Genomic DNA, 20,671 nt, shown 5'->3' on the forward strand with positions numbered 1-20,671 from the left:
AGCATTTTGGTAGCCAGGTGTGTAATGGGCCTCTGTTCTGCCTGAGTCCTGCTGGTTACCATCACCCCACTCCCTGCTATTCTTGGGAGCTGAGCTCAGGACAGCACTGGCTGGCATTAGACAGTACCCTTTTCCCTCTAGGCATGTGTGTTGAGAGGATAAGGGGGCCACCCAGACAGATTTTTCCCAACTCCTTTGGCTCGAGTAGGTGGGACATGTGCTCTGCTGACCATTTATGGACTGGCGGGTACAGGACAAAGCCATCCAGCAGCTCAGAGGGCTGAGCCTTTCATACTTCCAGGACATGTCCCATTCAACACAGACTCCCCTGGCTGGGTGGTGGCAAGACTGGAATCTGTCCCAAAGGAACCACAGGCCTAGGGGCAAGGACGGACTAGGTAGCCTTGGTACTGATCACTTTGGGAACCAGCATTTCTCCCAGCCTTCTTCTTCCAGACATCATCAACACAGCCACCTTTGAGAGTGGGCAGGTTATGTGCTATGCAGACAGCACATGTTATTCCCTGGGCTCTTCACAGCATCTCTAACATAAGCCATTATTCTGTTTCTACAGATGAAGGAATTAAGACTTAGAGAAGGCTACTATATACTATATAAAATGTATATATACTTATATATAATATATAATATATTATGTGTACATATATATATATATATATTTTTTTTTTTGGAGTCTTATTCTGTCACCCAGGCTGGAGTGCAGTGGCGCTATCATGGCTCACTGCAACCTCTGCCTCCTGAGTTCAAACAATTCTCCTGCCTCTGCCTCTCAAGTAGCCGGGATTACAGGTACACACCACCAAGCCCAGCTACTTTTTGTATTTTTAGTAGAGTTGAGATTTCACCATGTTGGCCAGGCTGGTTTTGAACTACTGACCTCGTGATCTGCTCGCTTCAGCCTCCCAAAGTGCTGGGATTACAGGCGTGAGCCACCACACCCGGCCCCTATTTTTTTTTTTTTCTTTTGAGTCTCGCTCTGTCCCCCGGCTGTACAGGCTGGAGTGCAGTGGCACAATCTCGGCTCACTGCAAGCTCCGCCTCCCGGGATCATGCCATTCTCCTGCCTCAGCCTCCTGAGTAGCTGGGACTACAGGCGCCCACCACCACGCCCAGCTAATTTTTTGTATTTTTAGTAGAGACAGTGTTTCACCGTGGTCTCGATCTGACCTTGTGATCCGCCTGCCTCCCAAAGTGCTGGGATTACAGGCGTGAGCCACCGCGCCTGGCCTATTTTTTTTTGACAGCCCTGAAGTGTACCATGTTGAACCGATTATACTTTTTTTTTTTTTTTTGGAGACAGAGTCTCACTCTTGTTGCCTGGGCTGGAGTGCAATGACATGATCTCGGCTCACTACAACCTCTGCCCCACCAAGGTTCAAGTGGTTCTCCTGCCTCTGCCTCCCAAGTAGCTGGGATTATATGTACGCACCACCACACCCAGCTAATTTTTGTATTTTAGTAGGGATGGGGTTTTACCATGTGGCCAGGCTGGTCTTGAACTCCTGACCTCAGGGGATCAGCCTGCCTTGGCCTCCCAAAGTGCTGGGATTACGGGCGTGGGCCACCACGCCCAGCCTGGACTGATTATACTTTTGAATTTAGTGGATAATTCAGCCTTCTGACCTCCTTCCTGCGTGCCAGAGTCTAGGACTAGGCACAGCCCTTTTTGTGGAGTCTAGGCAGCCACACTGTGAGCTCAGGGGAAAGGATGGGATTTAGTGTCATCTGGCTGATTTCAAGGACTTGTGGACCCCTGGCAGCTTCTCACTCTCCCCAGGAAACCCCTGAACTTCCAGAACCTGCCAGAACATTTGGACCAGTTGCTACAGGTGGACAATGAAGAGGAGGAAAGCCAGGGTATGTGGCCGCCTCTGTAGTGGGGTTGGGAGCTGCAGAGCTGGGACCTAGGGGACCTGGAGACATCTGGTGAGCTCAGGACACCCTATGCATCCTGTAAAATGCTCTTCCCTGCCTGACCCCACCTCTCTCCTTTTCAGGACAGGTTGAAGGGCGGCTTGGCCCATCCACTGTGGTCCTGGACCACACAGGTGGCTTTGAGGGGCTTCTCCTGGTGGATGATGACCTGCTGGGGGTGAGTGAGGGTGAGGTTTGGAGACCCAGGTCCATCCCCTTCTGACATAGCCCCAAACTCCTCCTGATGTGGCCCTAGTCTCTCTACTCATCTTGATGGGGCTGCAGCCAAAACTTGCCCTGCCATGACCCCAGACCATTGTGTTCTCAGTCCTCAAACTCTCCCACCAAGCCCTGAAACAGTCTTGATGTGGCCTCAGCCCCCAGCCCTTCCCAGCACAGCCTTGAGTCCCTCTCTCATCCTGCCCTGGCCCAGGATCCCTCCTGATACAAGCCTACCCCCTCCCACCATCCTCAGGCACAGTGCAGTGTTGGCCACCACAGGCAAATACCACCAGGGCTGGCTCAGTTGGGGATGGGATCTTTTTCCCCTGGGGAGATGCTCTGTGTGCCTGGGAGCAAGCCCACCACCCCTCTTCTTCACCTAGGTGATTGGACACAGCAACTTTGGCACCATCCGCTCTACCACATGCGTGTACAAAGGTGAGACCTTACCCTGCTGTGGCCTAGGTAGTTGGGAGAAAGTTTAAGGGCCCAGGCATGAGGCAAGAGGCAGTCTTTGTCCACCTCGTGGCCCTAACTCAGCTCTTTCCAGGGAAATGGGTCTACGAGGTCCTCATCTCCTCCCAGGGGCTCATGCAGATCGGCTGGTGCACCATCAGCTGCCGCTTCAACCAGGAGGTACAAGTTGGGGAGGGGACCCCTCCCTGGGCCCAGGGAGAGCTTCTCCTGCCGCAGGCCTCATCAGGTCTCTGGATCCCCTCAGAACTGCCCAGGACCCTAACCAACCTGGATTACCCTCTGGAGAAGAAACATGTCCAACCCCATCCCAGGCACCCTAGTTCAGAGAACACCTGTTACTCTTTCCCTCAGATCATCTGTTCCCTTCTCTAGAGCCATATCCGTCCAAGGCTGGTGATTGGTGGGCTCTAGCCCAGCCCCTGCCTGCCTCACCAGGGACCTCACAGGCATTTCCTCCCTAGGAGGGGGTTGGAGATACACACAACTCCTATGCCTATGATGGCAACCGCGTGCGCAAGTGGAACGTGACCACGACGAATTATGGCAAGGTGAGAGCCAAGCGCCTGTGGGTCATCCGCCCCATGACTGTCACTACAGCTTATTTGGAGCCACTGGGCAGCCATAAGGACTATAGGGCACCAGGGAAGGGTCAGGGACCCAGGTCCTTTGTCCTTGTGGCCAGTCTCTCCTGGGTGGTTCTGGAAATGCAGCTGGGGTTCAGAGCCAGCAGGCTCCTGGGCTTCTGTGCATCTGATGAGGCCTCCTCTCATGGCAGGCGTGGGCAGCGGGGGACATCGTGAGCTGCCTGATCGACCTGGATGATGGCACTCTGTCCTTCTGCCTGTGAGTTTCCTATCTCTATGCCCAGGCCTGGTCCTTGGGGCCTCCCAAGACTGCCCCCAGTTTCCTGGGCCCTGTAAGGGGCCAGGCTGAGTTTGATAGCCTGAGGGTGGGCAGCCACATCCTTAGCACTGGCTCACAGGCCCACCCTTCTCCCCAGGAATGGTGTATCACTGGGCACTGCCTTTGAGAACCTGTCCAGGGGCCTGGGCATGGCCTACTTCCCAGCCATCAGCCTCTCTTTCAAGGAGTCCGTGGCCTTCAACTTTGGCAGCCGTCCTCTGCGATATCATTTTGTGAAGATGGCTGTGGGCTGCTCAGAAGTTCTTGGGGAAGCTGGGATGAGGGCAGGGATGCCATGGGCTGGTGGCAGGCCCTGGCTGCTGCAGAGTTAATGGGGGGCCATGTTGTCGAAGACAATTTTCCTTGCAGTAGCCTGGTTGGTTGGATGCCCTTGTCTCCGTTGAACAGATGAGGAATGTGAAGCGTCCTCCCTAGGGAGAATAAGTGGGCAAGTTGTGATGCAAACCACCCCTGCCTTAGAGCCCAGGCCCCTGGGGTGGGGGTAGGCAGTGGAGAGGGAGTGGGCATGTCTGAGCCACAGATAAGGCGTTGCTGGCTTAACTCTGGCACCTACCCAGTGGCGGGCTACCGGCCCCTGCAGGACCCACCGAGTGCTGACCTGGTGCGGGCACAGAGGTTGCTGGGCTGCTTCCGGGCAGTGCTGAGTGTGGAGCTGGATCCTGTGGTGAGCTGGGGTCTGAGCCTGGCAGGCTGGGGGACCTCCACAGCCTCCTGCCCCTCATACTTCTCCCTCCTCCCCCCTCCACACAGGAGGGACGGCTGTTGGACAAGGAGAGCTCCAAGTGGCGGTTGCAGGGCCAGCCCACCGTCCTCCTCACACTGGCCCACATCTTCCATCGCTTCGCACCGCTCCTGGTGAGCAGCATTGGGAGGGGAGGAGACAGGCCATGCTAGACATGCCCATGGTAGATGTGCCCTCACTTGGGGCTGCGGTGCTGAGGTGCCCGAGGTCCCGTAGCATTACCTGGTGGGGGCCCCATGTGACCAGGGCCCTCAGACCTCAAAGTCAGTCCTCCAGGGAAACGGGGACGTTGCCAACCAAGGGCATCAGGGGATGTCCTGGAAGGAAGACCGAAGGATAATAACATCACAGGCCAAGGAAACTGCATGTGCCAAGCCTTAGAGGAGCCACGGGGCAATGGCCCTCTTATCCCTGAGTCAGACCCTGGAAGGGCTCACCTATGTTTGGTGTTGCTGAAGTGGCTCAAGACTCTGTGCCTGAGGCTTCTGCCTCGGCCATGTGCCAGGGCAGGGGTGCCTTGACCAGAGTGGAAAGCTGCTGCCTCACCAGTGCCTGGCCTTGGTGCAGCGCAAGGTGTACCTGGTGGAGGCTGTGCTCATGAACTTCCTGCTGGGCGTCGTGGAGAAGGGCACACCCGCACAGGCACAGTCCGTGGTGCACCAGGTCCTGGACCTCTTGTGGCTCTTCATGGAGGTGAGGCTCCTGACCTCAGGCCTCAGGCCTGGCAGTCAATCTTCACTGGGGTCGGGAAAATACAGGGAGAATCTTGGAAAAGGCCCCAATCATGGCTGCCTTGGCATCTGTTCCCCCAGGACTACGAGGTACAAGATTGCCTCAAGCAGTTGATGATGTCCCTGCTTCGGCTGTACCGGTTCTCGCCCATCGTCCCAGACCTGGGCCTACAGGTGGGAGCCCCTGCCCCTGCCCTGATTCCCCTGGGACTCGCCTGTCCACTCTGAACACCCCCTCTCCACAGATCCATTACCTGCAGCTCACTATCGCCATCCTGAGGCATGAGAAGTCCCGCAAGTTTCTGCTTAGCAACGTTCTGTATCCTTTCCTTGCTGCCAGGCAGGCCAGACATGGGGTGCCCTCTGGATTCAGCAGAGGCCAGGAAGGGGAGTGTCCATCAGGCCAGGGGTCCCCTGGGAGGATCAGGAGGACCAGAGCTGCCCAACATGTGGCACTTTCTCTTCAGAGCAGGGACGAGAGAGCAAAGGACTGAGCCTGGCCGGCCATCCTAGCCAGGGGGTTTCGAATGACTGCAGGCTCGGGCTATGTGGAGGTGTGGGAGGGGCCACAGGGCCTGCCCTCTTCAGCCACAGCCCAGCACTTTTGTTCATGTTCCACACTGGGGATTCCTGCAAGATCTTTAAGGAGGCAGCTCTTCCTGCTTCCCAGAATTGTTGAGATCTGCGTGAGTGAGTGAGAGAGCATAGCTTTGAGCCCCTGACTGGGAAGCCTGAGCTCATAGCCGTTTTCTTGGTCTGGGGTCTTCCAGCCTCCAGGGGGCAGATACAAAGCTGGAAGACACAGAGGTCAGAGTTGGGGCCTGAGAAAAGGCCCCCAGGCCCTCTCTCCAGCTTGTCCGACAGTCATGTGTTCCTGTGACGAGCCCTTATTGTGCACCTGCTTTGTACTGGACCTGGTGGGCTTAACTGCCACAGCTTTTTGTCAGGGAGCATGCCCTGGGGGTCAGACACATAGCAGCAGCATGCCCCTGTGGTGGTGGGAGAGCTGCGGTAGGCACATCCAGGGATGGACTCCTGGGGAGGACTCTTGAGGGTGTGCAGAGTGCCCTTGGGCAAGCAGAGCCTTGCCTTGACACCCGCCAGCTTCGACGTGCTCCGCTCCGTCGTCTTCTTTTACATCAAGAGCCCCCTGCGTGTGGAGGAGGCCGGCCTGCAGGAGCTCATTCCCACCACCTGGTGGCCCCACCGCTCCAGTAGGGAGGTGGGTGCACCCCAAGTGGGATGAGCAGAGGTCATGGTGAGGGCTGGCCTGGGCACCTGGCCACCAGGCACCTAGCCTGAGACCTTTTCACTGGCCCTGGTCCCTGGAGCCCTGGGGATGGGGTGTGGGTGTTCTGAGTGAACGAGGCCTGGCTAGGTCCCGGGTGACCCTGCTGTCTTCCACCTGCTACCCCTGCCTAGGGCAAAGAGAGCACGGAGATGAAGGAGGAGACCGCAGAGGAGCGGCTGCGGCGGCGAGCCTATGAACGGGGCTGCCAGCGGCTCAGGAAGCGCATCGAAGGTCGGCCTGCTTTGGGCACAGGGTAGGGTGGGAGGTGTGTGTATGCACGTGAGGGTGCTTGGAGGTGCCCATGTCTAGGTGGGACTCGGGGAACCCTGGTGGTGGAGCCCTGGCCCAAACCTGCTCCCCATCCACCCATGAGCCTGAGGGCCATGTTCCTCATTTTACCTCCAGTGGTGGAAGAACTACAGGTCCAAATCCTGAAGCTGCTGCTGGACAATAAAGATGACAATGGGGTGAGCGACTCCCAGAGCCCTGGGTGGGGCCCTGTGGTGGAGGATGCTGCACTGGGCCTTAAGACCCAGAGGGTGGGAACTGGCTTTGGTTCCCATGGCAGGGGCTGGGGGAAGGTGCATCACTGAGCCAGCCCAGGCTGGGCCTGCATTCTCAGCTCAGCACAGCCTCACTTTTCCCTCCCTCAAAGGGCGAAGCTTCTAGGTACATCTTCCTGACCAAGTTTCGCAAGTTTCTGCAGGAGAACGCCAGTGGCCGGGGGGTAGGTGTCCTCCAGGCCAGCCCACTGTGGACCCCTGGCTGCACTACACAGGCCACGCCCTCAGCACCTGGTGCCTCTCGGACTGCCTTGTCCCTGCCTAGCCCCAAGCTTTTCTCTGCTGCTTTTCCCTCCCTGCTAAACCCTTGACCCTCGGGCAGGACCTTGGATGAGGAATGAGCGAGGCTCTGGGCTGGTACTAATGCATGTTTCATGCCTGGTGCCCACAGAACATGCCCATGCTCTGCCCCCCTGAGTATATGGTCTGCTTCTTACACCGGTTGATCTCTGCCCTGCGCTACTATTGGGATGAATACAAGGCTTCCAATCCCCACGCTTCCTTCAGTGAGGGTGAGTGGCACTGGGGCCCCAGGTCAGTGAGGCTAGACAGAGCCAGGCGTAAGGTAGCCCCTAATGTTAGTGCTGAGCTGAGGCTGGGGGCTGTGGGGAGCTGTCCCCAGCATCCTGCCTGGTTGAGTCCTACCCAGCCACAGGGGGCTTCTCCACTGGGGCAGCAAGAGCCCTGCACCCCAGGCCTGCCGATCCCGTGTTAGCTCTGACTGTCCCACGGGCTCTTACCGTTATGGGCTCTTTTCTTTGGTCCTCGCCCCCCATTTCTCTGTGTGTCCTTTATAGGGCTGCCTTGGGTGGGTGCTGGGGGGGCCCTGTGTTTGAATCCCCAAGGGTCAGTGGGAGCCTTACCTGCCCTGGATTGGGGGATATCCCACAGGGCTGAGACTGGGCCTCTCTGCTTCTCCCAAGTGAACAGCTGCCATGAGTACCCCCATGACCCCAAGTTATGCAGCTGCTGGCTCTGACCTGAAATGGCAGGGGTGGGGAGGAGGTAGGGGAGGTCTGGGCTCTGGTTCCTCTGTCTGCCTGGGTGGGTGGGTGGCCAAGCCAGAATTCCCAGGCTGTGCTAGGCCAGATTGGAGGGGAGGGCTGTGGGGAGGGTCTTCCTGCTGGGCACTGACCACTGGTCTGGCCTCCTCAACTCCTCGCAGAGGCCTACATCCCTCCCCAGGTCTTCTATAATGGCAAGGTGGACTACTTTGACCTGCAGCGTCTGGGGGGCCTCCTCTCGCACCTGCGGAAGACCCTCAAAGGTGTGTGCAGTCCTGTGGGTTGAGAACAGGTCTGGGGCCAGGTGGGAGACTGTCCCTGAGCCTGCTCAGCTGTGGATGCTGAGCCATCCTGTGGCCACCAGAGGGTGCCCGAGTCTCTCCACCCACTCAGGCTGGGAGATACTGATCCACCTGCCCCGCATCTGGGCAGCTTCTCTTTCCCTCCAGCATCCATGCCATAGGGGTCAGGCGTGCCTGGCAGGGGACCAGGGATCTTGGTGAGGTGTGGTTGGGGTGTGCAGGTGCTGCCGGAGCTGCCTTCAGGGATGAGCACAAGCTGCTCTGGTGCAGGGCTGAGGGCACAGCGAAAGCAAGGCCCTGAGCCAGGCATGAGAGTGTGTCTGTGCTGTCAGAACCTCTCTGGCTGCCGCAGTGTGGACACCGGAGTGTAGGGGCTGAGAGACAAGGGAGGTCAGGTGTCCACACACAGGAGATAAGGGCCTGCCCCAGGGAGGTAGGAGAGGGCACAGGTGGAGGAGAGGAGTCAGGATGATCCCAGGCTTCCTGCCAGAGGTTATGTGGATGGGGCTCCATCAGGGAGAGCAGCTGCAGGAGGTGGTGGAGATGAGAAATTCTGTGTTGGACACAGCACGTTTAGCGGGGAGCAAGGCCTGGGTTGGAGGCAGCAAAGGCGGGGTCAGTTGTCAGCGTGGAGGTGGGGATGAGCCTGGGATGAGGCTTGGCTCCCACTGGGAGTGCCCAGAATGAAGCAGCCCTGGCATCTCCTTTTGTTTATTGAGTAGTCAGAGTAGGGGAGGCCCTGGAGAGCAGGAGGTCCTGGGAAACAAAACTGGGGACTGGCAGGAAGGGCATGATGGGCTTACATCTATGTAGAATAAAGAAAGTCAATTTGGGCTGGGCACAGTGACTCACGCCTGTAATCCCAGCACTTTGGGAGGCCGAGGCGGGCAGATCACGAGGTCAGGAGATCGAGAACATCCTGGCTAACATGGTGAAACCCTGTCTCTAATTAAAAAAAAATACAAAAAATTAGCCAGGCATGGTGGCGGGCGCCTGTAGTCCCAGCTACCTGGGAGGCTGAGGCAGGAGAATGGCGTGAACCCGGGATGCAGAGCTTGCAGTGAGCCGAGATGGCGCCACTGCACCTCCAACCTGGGCGGCAGAGCAAGACTCCGTCTCAAAAAAAAGAAAGTCAATTTGAAAATAAATGAAAAAGAAGGGTGTGATGGGGAAGGCCTCCTGCTACTGAGTGGCGGCTAGACCCTTGAGATGCAGAGTGAAGGCTGGGTGGAGCAGGCAGAGGGGTGAGGGGCAGAAATGGTGCTAAACAGGGCTGTGCAAGGCCTCCTGCCCAGTGTGCTGGGCTCTCTTACCATCCTGGGCACTTCCACTGTGGCCTTTTGTACCACCACTGGCCTGAGAACCCTCCTCTTCCTCCCAGATGACCTTGCTTCCAAAGCCAACATTGTGATCGACCCACTGGAGCTCCAGTCAACCACCATGGATGACCTAGACGAGGATGAGGAGCCAGCTCCAGCTATGGCCCAGGTGCCGCAGTGGCTGCAGGTGGTGGGATTTGTGTTGGGCTTTACCTGTATCTTGTGGGCAGGGGTCTCATCCAGGGCCACCTCCCACTCCATGCAGGCAAGGGGTTTCTCACCAAGCTGGTCCCTCGCTGTGGGTGGAGGCATGGACCCTCCCTCATGATTCTCTAGCCCCGCCGGCCAAGGGAACCCTGAGTCAGCCCTGGTCCTGGCCTCCTTTCTTCACTGCAGCGCCCCATGCAGGCCCTGGCTGTTGGGGGGCCACTGCCCCTGCCCCGGCCCAGCTGGCTCAGTTCTCCAACTTTGGGCCGAGCCAACCGCTTCCTCAGCACAGCGGCTGTGAGCCTCATGACCCCACGGCGGCCTCTGAGCACCTCGGAGAAAGTGAAGGTCCGCACACTGAGCGTGGAGCAGAGGACCCGTGAGGACAGTAGGTGCTGGGTGGGGTCAGGCCGGTCCTCAAAGGACCCTTCGACAGTGTACAATCCCCGCCCCAGGCAAAGCCAAAATACACCCCCTGCCCTCCCAGCCCTGTGGCCTGGCAGCATCCCAGGAGTGCAGGAATCACACTCTGAGGGCAGGAGATCAGTGCCACAGAAATAGGTCCTGGTACCGCAGGCCTTGCCCTGTACCCCACCCCCACCCCCATGCCCCCATGGGCTCCCTGCGGGTCCCTCCTTGGGCACAGGAATGGGAGAGACAATTTCCTCTCCTGCTGTGAGGCAGGCCCAGGAGAGCCGGGATGGCCCTACCCTTGACCTTGCCCTCCCCGACTCCCCAGTTGAAGGCAGCCACTGGAACGAGGGCTTGCTGCTGGGGCGGCCCCCCGAGGAGCCTGAGCAGCCCCTCACCGAGAACTCGCTGCTGGAAGTCCTAGATGGGGCAGTCATGATGTACAACCTCAGCGTACACCAGCAGCTAGGCAAGGTCGTGCACTCTTGGACCCCGCATTGGGTGGGGGGTGTTGTGTGTGTTTGGTGGTGTGTGTGCATGCCTGTGCACACATGGGCCTGCAGGGCTGCCTGTGCAAGACCGTGCATGGGGGCATATGCCTCAGTGAGGCTGATTTCTGCTCCTGCTGCCTCAGTCTGACCTGCTGACTGTTGTGGGAATGGGACCGCCCTGGGCCTCAGGTTGGGACCATGGTGGGGCTGGGGTCCACACTGGGTCTGAGGAAGCCTGGATGAAGTGCCCAAGGGGCACTCTGGACACGTGGTCCCATGCTGTGTAGATGGTGGGTGTCTCCGATGATGTCAGTGAATACGCTATGGCACTGAGGGACACAGAGGACAAGCTCCGCCGGTGCCCCAAGCGGGTAAGGCCCACATAGTCTAGGTGGGGGGCAGCTTGCTTACTCGTATGAGTAATCACAGATGAAGTCTGGTTCTGGGGGCTGCCCTGGTAGTTCTCATCCCCACCCTAACCCTGGCCATAGCACACCAGTGAGAGTGGGGCTGGCAGCAAGGCCTGGCACTTATCACCAGTGTGGCCTGTGCCTAGGTACCCCCCACCCCCTGGGCCCAATAAGTGCTGAAGCACACCCAGTCTCCTCATAAATTATGCATTGACCCTGAGTGCTTCCTTGGCCACTTGCAGAGTCAGCAGGAAGCGGGGCCTGGCTCCGCTGCACCCTCCGGAGCCCTCTGCTGTAGCTGCCCTGGCCTAGGAAGGTGGGGCCCAGTGTGTCTAGGCTGAGCTTCCTTGACAGCTCCCACCCACCCCCACTTGTTAGCAGATCCCTGGGCCTGGCAGCTGGGGAGCAGTGGTTCTGATATCAGGTCCCTGGGTGCTCTGGCCAGGGGCTCACAGACCCCCAGCTGGGCCTCACTTCTATGTCATGAGGGGACCACCATGGCCCTGTTCTGAGGCTGGCTCAGGGTCACCAGAGGGTCAGTGGCAGAAGAAGTTTTGAAAAATGGAGCCCAATCTCTTGCCTGCTCCAGGCACTAGAGGGCCCTTCCTAGGCTGCCTGCAGGGTCAGGGTGGACGTGGGCATGGGGCCATGTCTTGATTGTCCTCCTTTCCCCTTGGGTGGCAGAGGAAGGACATCCTTGCAGAGCTGACGAAGAGCCAGAAGGTTTTCTCAGAAAAGCTGGACCACCTAAGCCGCCGTCTTGCCTGGGTCCACGCCACTGTCTACTCCCAGGTGAGCCAGTATTGCAGCTGCCCCTCCCCGACCTCACTGTCTGGCCAGGTTGTGCCAGGGCCCTTGATGCCCCTGCCCTCGCGGGCCTCTGGCACACACATGTCCCTTCCCACTTCAGACTCCATCACCCCATGCCATGTCCCTTGTACCCCTCATGTCCTGTGGACTGAGGAAGCACTGTTTCTGGACCTCCAGTACGCCTCATAGACCTGTCCTTCGAGGAACAAGCTCTATCTGTCGGCCTCCCCTGCTCCCACCCGCTCCCAGTTTCTTGGCTCCCCTCCTTCTCTCCCAGTGCATCAGGGGCTCTGCAGTCTTTCCCGGAGCCACACCCCACCCTCTGTGTCTGCCTCTGTCTGACTCATTACCACCCAAGGCCATTAGCTAGTTCTCTACTCACTCGCTCATTCACTTGCTCATTCATTCAATAACATGCACCCAAAACCTGGTGTGTGCCAGGTGCCATCCTGGACACTAGGGACACACACACATTAATAAATCAGAAAGACGAGCCTCTGCCCTCCCAAGGCACTCAGCCTGGTCAGATACATGGATGGACAGATGGATGGATGGGGCACTCCTGCTGTGACTGAAGTTTTACCCCCAGGCCTCAGACCCTCTGGACTTGTTTCCTCTCCCTGCCTCTCCTGGCATCTCTTCCCCCACCAGTGAGTACCCTGAGGATCTCTTAAGGTGCCCAGTTCAGCGTATCTGCTGTCTTCTTGGATGTACCCCTGCATGACTGGGTGATCGAGGCCTTTGGGGTCCCCATTTCTATCATCTCTGCTTGCCGTTTATTCTCATGGTTCCTCCCCAAAACCCAAACCACCTCCACTTTTTTCCCACTCCCGACTCTCTTGCTACCCTGGATGACTGTGCTTACTGCCCCATGCCGAAAACTTTCTCTCCCTTCTGTCCTGAGATTTCCTGCCTGCCCACCTCCCTCAGAAGTTTGGCTGCCCTCTCCCACACTGTCTTCTCAAGACCCTCTCCCTCTCATCTCTCTGCCTTTTTTTAGTTGTGCTAAAATATGTGTGACATAACATTTACCATCTTAGCTTTTTTTTTTTTTTTTTTTTTTTTTTTGAGACAGACTCTCACCCTGTTGCCCAGGCTGGAGTGCAATGGCATGATCTTGGCTCACTGCAACCTCCGTCTCCTGGGTTCAAGCAGTTCTCCTGGATTATAGGCGTGCCACCGCGCCTGGCTAATTTTTGTATTTTTTAGTAGAGACAGGGTTTCGCTATGTTGGCATGGCTGGTCTCGAACTCCTGGCCTCGTGTGATCCTCCCACCTCGGCCTCCCAAAGTACTGGAGTTACAGGCATGCGCCATCGTGCCCGGCCACCCATGATAGCCATTTTTAAGTCTGTTTACATTGTTGTACAGCCAATCTCCAGACTCATTTCATCTTGCAAAACTGATACTCTGTGCCCGTTAAACAAAACCTCCTGTTCTCCCCTCCCCAGCCCCTGGCAACCACCATCCTACTTTCTGTCTCTGAATTTGACTATCCTAAGCACCTCATCTAGGGAGAATCATACACTATTCGTTTTTTTGTGTCTGGCTTTAGCATAATATCCTCAAGCTTCATTCGTGTTATAGCATGTGTCAGAATTTCTTCATTTTCCAGGCTGAATAATATTCCATTGTATGGACACCACATTTCGTGTATCCAGTCCTTTGTTGATGGACGCTTGAGTTGCTTCTACTTTGGGCTACTGTGAATAATGCTGTAATGAACATGGGTGTGCAAGGATCTCTTTAAGACCCTAATTTCAATTCTTTTGGTTACATATCCAGAAGTGGAATTGCTGTATCACGTGGTAATTCTGTTTTTTATTTTTATTTTTTATTTTTTTTGAGATGGAGTCTCACTCTGTCGCCCAGGCTGGAGTGCAATGGTGCGAGCTCAGCTGACATCCTGGGTTCAGGTGTTCTCCTGCCTCAGCCTCCCGAGTAGCTGGGACTACAGGCACGCACCACAATGCTCGGCTAATTTTTTATTTATTTATTTATTTATTTATTTTATTTTATTTTATTTTATTTTTTTTTTTTTTTTTTTTTTTTTTTGAGACGGAGTCTTGCTCTGCCGCCCAGGCTGGAGTGCAGTGGCCGGCTCTCAGCTCACTGCAAGCTCCGCCTCCCGGGTTCACGCCATTCTCCTGTCTCAGCCTCCCGAGTAGCTGGGACTACAGGCGCCTGCCTCCTCGCCCGGCTATTTTTTGTTTTTTTTAGTAGAGACGGGGTTTCACCGTATTAGCCAGGATGGTCTCGATCTCCTGACCTCGTGATCCGCCCGTCTCAGCCTCCCAAAGTGCTAGGATTACAGGCTTGAGCCACCGCGCCCCTTTATTTTATTTTTTTGAGATGGAGTCTCACTCTGTCGCCCAGGCTGGAGTGCAATGGTGCGAGCTCAGCTGACATCCTGGGTTCAGGTGTTCTCCTGCCTCAGCCTCCCGAGTAGCTGGGACTACAGGCACGCACCACAATGCTCGGCTAATTTTTTATTTATTTATTTATTTATTTTATTTTATTTTATTTTATTTTATTTTATTTTATTTTTTTTTTTTGAGACGGAGTCTTGCTCTGCCGCCCAGGCTGGAGTGCAGTGGCCGGCTCTCAGCTCACTGCAAGCTCCGCCTCCCGGGTTCACGCCATTCTCCTGTCTCAGCCTCCCGAGTAGCTGGGACTACAGGCGCCCGCCTCATCGCCCGGCTAGTTTTTTGTATTTTTTTAGTAGAGACGGGGTTTCACCGTATTAGCCAGGATGGTCTCGATCTCCTGACCTCGTGATCCGCCCGTCTCAGCCTCCCAAAGTGCTAGGATTACAGGCTTGAGCCACCGCGCCCGGCTTTATTTTATTTTTTTGAGACGGAGTCTCGCTCTGTCGCCCAGGCTGGAGTGCAGTGGCCGGATCTCAGCTCACTGCAAGCTCCGCCTCCCGGGTTTACGCCATTCTCCTGCCTCAGCCTCCCAAGTAGCTGGGACTACAGGCACCCGCCACCTCGCCTGGCTAGATTTTTGTATTTTTTAGTAGAGACGGGGTTTCACCGTGTTAGCCAGGATGGTCTTGCTCTCCTGACCTCGTGATCCGCCCGTCTCGGCCTCCCAAAGTGCTGGAATTACAGACTTGAGCCACTGCGCCCGGCCATTTTTTATTTTTTTTTTTCTTTTTTTTGAGGTGGAGTTTTGCTCTTGTTGCCCAGGCTGGAGTGCAATGGCGCGATCTCGGCTCATGGCAGCCTCTCCCTCCCAGGTTCAAGTGATTCTCCTGCCTCAGCCTCCTGAGTAGCTGGGATTACAGGCATGCGCCACCATGCCTGGCTAATTTTGTATTTTTTTTTAGTAGAGATGGGGTTTCTTAATGTTGATCAGGCTGGTCTTGAACTCCCGACCTCAGGTGATTTGACAGCCTCAGCCTCCCAAAGTGCTGGGGTTACAGGCATGAGCCACTGCGCCTGGCAATTTTTGTATTTTTTGTAGAGATGGGGTTTCACTATGTTGGTCAGGCTGATCTTGAACTCCTGACCTCAGGTGATCCGCCTGCCTCAGCCTCCCAAAGTGCTGGGATTACAGGCATGAGCCGCCATGCCTAGCCAATTCTGCTTTTTAATTTTTTGGAAACTACCATATTGTTTCTACAGTGGCTGTGCCTGTTACATTCTCACCAGTAGTGCACGAGGGTTCCAATTTCTCCATACATATCCTTACTAACACTTGTTGTTTTCTGCCCTGTTTTTTTCTTGGTAGAGACAGGGTCTCACTATGTTGCCCAGTTGTCAAACTCCTGGGTTCAAGGAATCCTCCTGCGTCGGCCTCCTAAAGTGCTGGGATTATAGGCATGAGCCACCACATCTGGCAGTTTCTACTTTTTTAATAGTAAATCCTAATGGGTAGGATATGGTACCTCATTGTGGTTCTGCATTTTCCTAATGATTAGTGATATTATAGCAAATAGTACCTTTATATGCACTTATTAGCCATTTGCATATCGTTTTTGTTTGTTTGTTTTGTTTGGGAGTCTCGCTCTGTGGCTCAGGCTGGAGTGCAGTGGCAAGATTTTGGCTCACTGCAACCTCTGCCTCCCAGGTAGCTGGGACTATAGGCATGCGCCACCACACCCAGCTAATTTTTGTGTTTTTAGTAGATATGGGGTTTCACCTTGTTGGTCAGGCTGGTCTCAAACTCTTGACCACAGGTGATCCGCCTGCCTCGGCCTCCCAAAGTGCTGGGATTGCAGGTATGAGCCACCACGCCCAGCCTGCTGTAAGTTTTGAAATCAGGAAGTGAGACCTCCAACTTTGTTGTTTTTCTTTTTTATTTTTTTTAACTTGGTTGTTTTTCAAGATTGTTTTGTCTATTTGAGGTCCTTTGAAATTCCATATTAATTTTTAGATGAGTATTTCTGTTTCTGCAGAAAATACCACTGGGCTTTTGATAGGGATTGCATGAATATATAGATTCCTTTGAGTGGTATTGACATCTTAACAATGTTAACAGTTCATGAACACAGGATGGCTTTCCATTTATTTAGATCTTTAATTTCTTTTAGCAGCGTTTTGTAGTTTTCAAGATAGCTTCAAGTCTTTTGCTTCCTTGGTTAAGTTTATTCCAGTGTATTTTATTCTTTTTTTGATGCTATTGTAAATGGGATTGTTTTCTTGATTACTTTGCAGGTTTGTTCGTTTTGCATAGTGATTTTGTATCCTACAATTTTTTTTTTTTTTTTTTTAGACAGTGTCTCTGTCATCCGTGCTGGAGTGCAGTGGCGCAATGGCACAATCTCAGCTCACTGCAGCCTCTGCCTCCTGGGTTCAAGCAAGTCTCCTGCCTCAGCCTCCTGAGTAGCTGGGATTACAGATGCCCGCCACTGCCCACGGCTAATTTTTGTATTTTTAGTAGAGATGGGGTTTCACCATGTTGGCCAGGCTGATCTTGAACTCCTGACCTCAGGTGATCTGCCCGCCTCGGCCTCCCAAAGTGCTAGGATTACAGGCTTGAGCCACCGCACCTGACCGTATCCTATAATTTTGCTGAATTTATTTATTAATCCTAGTTGGGGTTTTTTTCGTGTGTGTGTATTTTTAGGATTTTCTACTTATAAAATCATGTCTGTGAACAGAGATAATTTTACTTTATCCTTTCCAGTGTGGTTTCCTTTCTTTTTCATGCTTAGTTACTGTGGCTGGGATTTCCAGGAGTGTGCTGAGCAGAAGTAGAGAAAGTGGCACACTTGTCTTGTTCTTGGTCTGAGGGAGGGAGAGATTATAGTCTGTTGCCATTGAGTGTGATGTTAGATGGAGGCTTTTCACATGGTCTTTATTATGTTGAACTGCCTTCATTCTCTGCATCGTCAGCACTAACTCACCTGTGTCTTTCTAATCCCATTATTAATGGAAAGATTCACTCTTGTAAACCAGCTCTTTGGGAGGCTGAAACGTGAGGATCGCTTGAAGCCAGGAGTTCATGAGCAGCCTGGGCAACCCATCTTTACAAAAAAAAAAAAAAAATCGATTAGCAGGGCATGGCGATGCATACCTGTAGTCCCAGGTACTCTGAGGTCAGGAGTTCAAGACCAGCCTGGCCAACATGGCAAAACCCCATCTCTACTAAAAATACAAAAATTAGCCGGGCATGGTATCACATACCTGTAGTCCCAGCTACTCTGGAGGCTGAGGCAGGAGGATCACATGAGCTCAGGAGTTCCAGGTTACAGTGAACTGTGATTGTGCTACTGTACTCCAGCCTTGACTCTACATGTGCCCAAAAGTTATGCTGTCTCCTTCTTTCTCTGTCTTAGCTGCTTCATCTTCCCCTTCATCTCCCTCTAGCACAGGCTCTTCCCCATCTCTGAAATAGTCTCACCAGGGTCTCTGTCTGCCCCCATCTCAATCCAGCCGGCACATTTCCATCTCCCTTGCATTGATGCCTTAGCTCTCATGGGGCCATTGCCATCCCCTCGCCAGACCCAATCTTCCCTAGCCTTCTGTAGCAGCAGGATCATCGTTGCCTAGGTTTGCGCCCAGGCCCACCCCCTAACCTCTTGCTTACATCTTCTCCTAAGCTCCTTGGGTTTTAGGGCACATCAGAGAGCTGGTGTGAAGCCCAGATGCTCCGACCGCACTCCAAGACACACAGGTGCTGTGGGTCTGGGCTGGGGCCTGAGGCCACATTCTTGCCTGGGCTCTTTTGTGAGACCCTGACATGGACTCTGTGGAAACCACCTTGTGGAGAGCAGGGCCCTCAGCAGGTTTTGTCTGTTTCCTGTGACCTCTGGTCCGCCAGTCACACTGCCCCCTGCCTTCCCACCACCTTCTTTGCACTCCAGATCAAATTTCTGCCTGCCTGCTTACCATCGCCAGCTCTCCTGGGCCCTGCACGCATCTTGTACTCCACTTTTCAACACAGACTTCCGGTCACAGCACCCTCTTGCCTAAAACTTGCTTACGGGCTGAGGCAGGTGAATCACCTGAGGTCAGAAGTTCAAGACCAGCCTGGCCTACGTGGCAAAACCCCATCTCTACTAAACATGCAAAAATTAGCCGGGTGTGGTATCACATACCTGTAGTCCCAGCTACTTGGGAGGCTGAGGCAAGACAATCCCTTGAACTTGGGAGGCAGAGGTTCCAGTGAGCCGAGATGGCATCACTACACTCCAGCCTGGGCGACTCCATCTCAAAAAAAAAAAAAAAAAAACTTGCTTACGAATATGCTGACCAGAGTTCTGGCTGGGTTGCAATAATACGCCCTCCAGACTGAGTGCGTCCCTCTTGCCTGCTGAGGACTCGATTGCCCTGCTTGAGCCACTGCTCATGCTTCCTGAAATCCAGGTCTCAGTTGTGCTGTCATAGGCCTGGGGAGGCCTTTCCTGATCCCCAGGCCAGGACATGAGCCCAAGACCCCACTGGTGCACAACCCAGCAGCACCCTATGTGCCTCCTGCAGGAGAAGATGCTGGACATCTACTGGCTGCTGCGCGTCTGCCTGCAGACCATTGAGCACGGTGATCGCACAGGGTCTCTCTTTGCCTTCATGCCCGAGTTCTACCTGAGCGTGGCCATCAACAGCTACAGTGCTCTCAAGAATTACTTTGGTCCCGTGCACAGCATGGAGGAGCTCCCAGGTGATGGAACCATTCAGGCTGGGGCAGAAGCAGAAAAGGGGTCTCTAGTGTGAGCCCTAGGAGCCCTGGTCTGAGACCTCTGTGGCCCAGCAACACACATCCATGGGGGGCAGGGAGGGGAGGAGCTTCCTCTGTGGTTCACCCTGCAGCAAACAAATGTTTGCACCCTGCCCTGGGACCTGCAGCCACAGAGCCAACAGCTCCCTGGCAAAGGAAAACAGACAAGATGGAACACAGTGGGTGGAGACCCCTTGGCTTTCACTTCCTTCCTAGTGCTATGAGCAACAGCTGTGGTCCAGCAGCCAGCTGGCCCTGCACCCTGACTCCCTGGCACTGGTCACAAAGCGTGGCAGTTGGTCAGGGGCAGAATGATTTGTCTTGGTAAATCACAGCAGGGGGTGGACGCTGCTAGGGTCCACATCCGAACCTGGGCTTCTCGCAGCCCGCTGATTCCAGGCTGGGCTGTACTGTGTATGTCTGGATCAGGCAGTGAGCTGTCATAGCCCCTAGCCCACCCTCTGCCTAGCCCCAGGCCTCGGTGCAGGCTTTGTCTTCAAAGACAAAACTGTGGGTGCCCAAGGAACTTTGACTGCTCATCAGGTGTGTGTGCTGAGATGGGTTTGAGCCCAGGTCAGGGCTCCTGCCAGGGCCTGTCATCCCCTCACAGTGAGCCTATGCCTTAGCCCCTCCACAGCCACCAGTGAATGCCTTGCCTGATGTCCCCGGATGCCAGCCTGGGTCCAGGCTGGCCTTGGGAGCCAGCTGTAGAGCCTGCTACCCAAACCCACCCAACCTGCTGACATGCCTGCCTCTGGAGCCCCCACTCCTAGCCAACACATCTCACTTCCCACCCTTGCAGGCTATGAAGAGACTCTGACCCGCCTGGCTGCCATTCTCGCCAAACACTTTGCCGACACACGCATTGTGGGCACTGGTGAGGGGCCCTACAGAGGGTACAGGAGGAAGGGGATGGGATGGCACCCCTCTGGTCGGCTTTCTTCTGTGAAAAACTTGGCCAGGTGGGCATGAGACATGGGTCCAGGGCTCATGCAAAGCCCCTACTGAGGCACGGCGTCTCCCCGCAGACATCCGAGACTCACTGATGCAGGCCCTGGCCAGCTACGTGTGCTACCCACACTCCCTGCGGGCTGTGGAGCGAATCCCTGAGGAGCAGTAAGTGGGGCCTGGGGGGCATACACCCTGGCCACGAGCACCGTGCCCAGCCTCACCCCATGTCTCTCCCCTCCTTGCCCTCACAGGCGTATCGCCATGGTGAGGAACCTCCTGGCACCCTATGAGCAGCGGCCCTGGGCCCAGACCAACTGGATCCTGGTGCGGCTCTGGAGGGTAAGCCTGACTCAAGGGGAGGTGGCTGAGACTGGCAGAAGGGAGAGGGTGCCCTGTCCCATTGACCTGAGCACTGACCCCCACCTCCACAGGGCTGTGGCTTCGGGTACCGCTATACACGGCTGCCACATCTGCTGAAAACCAAACTTGAGGATGCCAATTTGCCCAGCCTCCAGAGTGAGTATCTGGGTTGGCAGAGTCCTGGGCAGTGCAGGCAGGGGTGCTTACCCCCTACCCATGGGTTCTTTCAGACTCTCCACTTCTTCCAGCCCCTCTCTGGTTCCCCTATTGGGTCCCAGACTCCCTACCTGTCCCCTGGGGTTTCCACTTCCCCTGCTTCCTTCCAGCCCAAGGACGCTCGGGCTGGGACTCCCCCTCC

General features: G+C 55.2%; 1 protein-coding gene across 7 annotated transcripts in view; it reads left to right on the forward strand.

The window, feature by feature from the left end:
- RNF123 (ring finger protein 123) overlaps positions 1–20,671 on the forward strand; it is a 35,105-nt gene that overhangs the window by 7,236 nt on the left and 7,198 nt on the right. For 3 of the 7 annotated variants that reach the window (XR_004436178.1, XM_033207502.1, XM_033207482.1), the window contains exons 4-31: positions 1,799–1,878; positions 2,019–2,113; positions 2,541–2,595; positions 2,708–2,793; positions 3,096–3,182; positions 3,410–3,477; positions 3,635–3,760; positions 4,108–4,222; positions 4,309–4,413; positions 4,811–4,993; positions 5,113–5,205; positions 5,277–5,350; positions 6,136–6,253; positions 6,454–6,553; positions 6,728–6,789; positions 6,978–7,049; positions 7,277–7,397; positions 8,051–8,152; positions 9,573–9,697; positions 9,907–10,105; positions 10,457–10,602; positions 10,907–10,990; positions 11,714–11,821; positions 18,768–18,945; positions 19,805–19,879; positions 20,031–20,118; positions 20,205–20,292; positions 20,385–20,469. Coding sequence is in view for 6 of the 7 variants with exons in the window: in XM_033207502.1 (XP_033063393.1) it covers positions 1,799–1,878; positions 2,019–2,113; positions 2,541–2,595; positions 2,708–2,793; positions 3,096–3,182; positions 3,410–3,477; positions 3,635–3,760; positions 4,108–4,222; positions 4,309–4,413; positions 4,811–4,993; positions 5,113–5,205; positions 5,277–5,350; positions 6,136–6,253; positions 6,454–6,553; positions 6,728–6,789; positions 6,978–7,049; positions 7,277–7,397; positions 8,051–8,152; positions 9,573–9,697; positions 9,907–10,105; positions 10,457–10,602; positions 10,907–10,990; positions 11,714–11,821; positions 18,768–18,945; positions 19,805–19,879; positions 20,031–20,118; positions 20,205–20,292; positions 20,385–20,469 (2,918 nt within the window). In the remaining variant the exon portion in view is untranslated. Of the gene's footprint in view, positions 1–1,781; positions 1,879–2,018; positions 2,114–2,540; positions 2,596–2,707; positions 2,794–3,095; positions 3,183–3,409; positions 3,478–3,634; positions 3,761–4,107; positions 4,223–4,308; positions 4,414–4,810; positions 4,994–5,112; positions 5,206–5,276; positions 5,351–6,135; positions 6,254–6,453; positions 6,554–6,727; positions 6,790–6,977; positions 7,050–7,276; positions 7,398–8,050; positions 8,153–9,572; positions 9,698–9,906; positions 10,106–10,456; positions 10,603–10,906; positions 10,991–11,713; positions 11,822–18,767; positions 18,946–19,804; positions 19,880–20,030; positions 20,119–20,204; positions 20,293–20,384; positions 20,470–20,671 lie in introns of all 7 variants that reach the window. The other 4 variants (XM_033207532.1, XM_033207491.1, XM_033207511.1 and 1 more) reach the window with 4 other exon arrangements.

This window comes from Trachypithecus francoisi, unplaced genomic scaffold (genome assembly GCF_009764315.1).
Source record: "Trachypithecus francoisi isolate TF-2019V2 unplaced genomic scaffold, Tfra_2.0 Lachesis_group0, whole genome shotgun sequence".
In the NCBI taxonomy this organism is placed as follows: Eukaryota; Metazoa; Chordata; class Mammalia; order Primates; family Cercopithecidae; genus Trachypithecus; species Trachypithecus francoisi.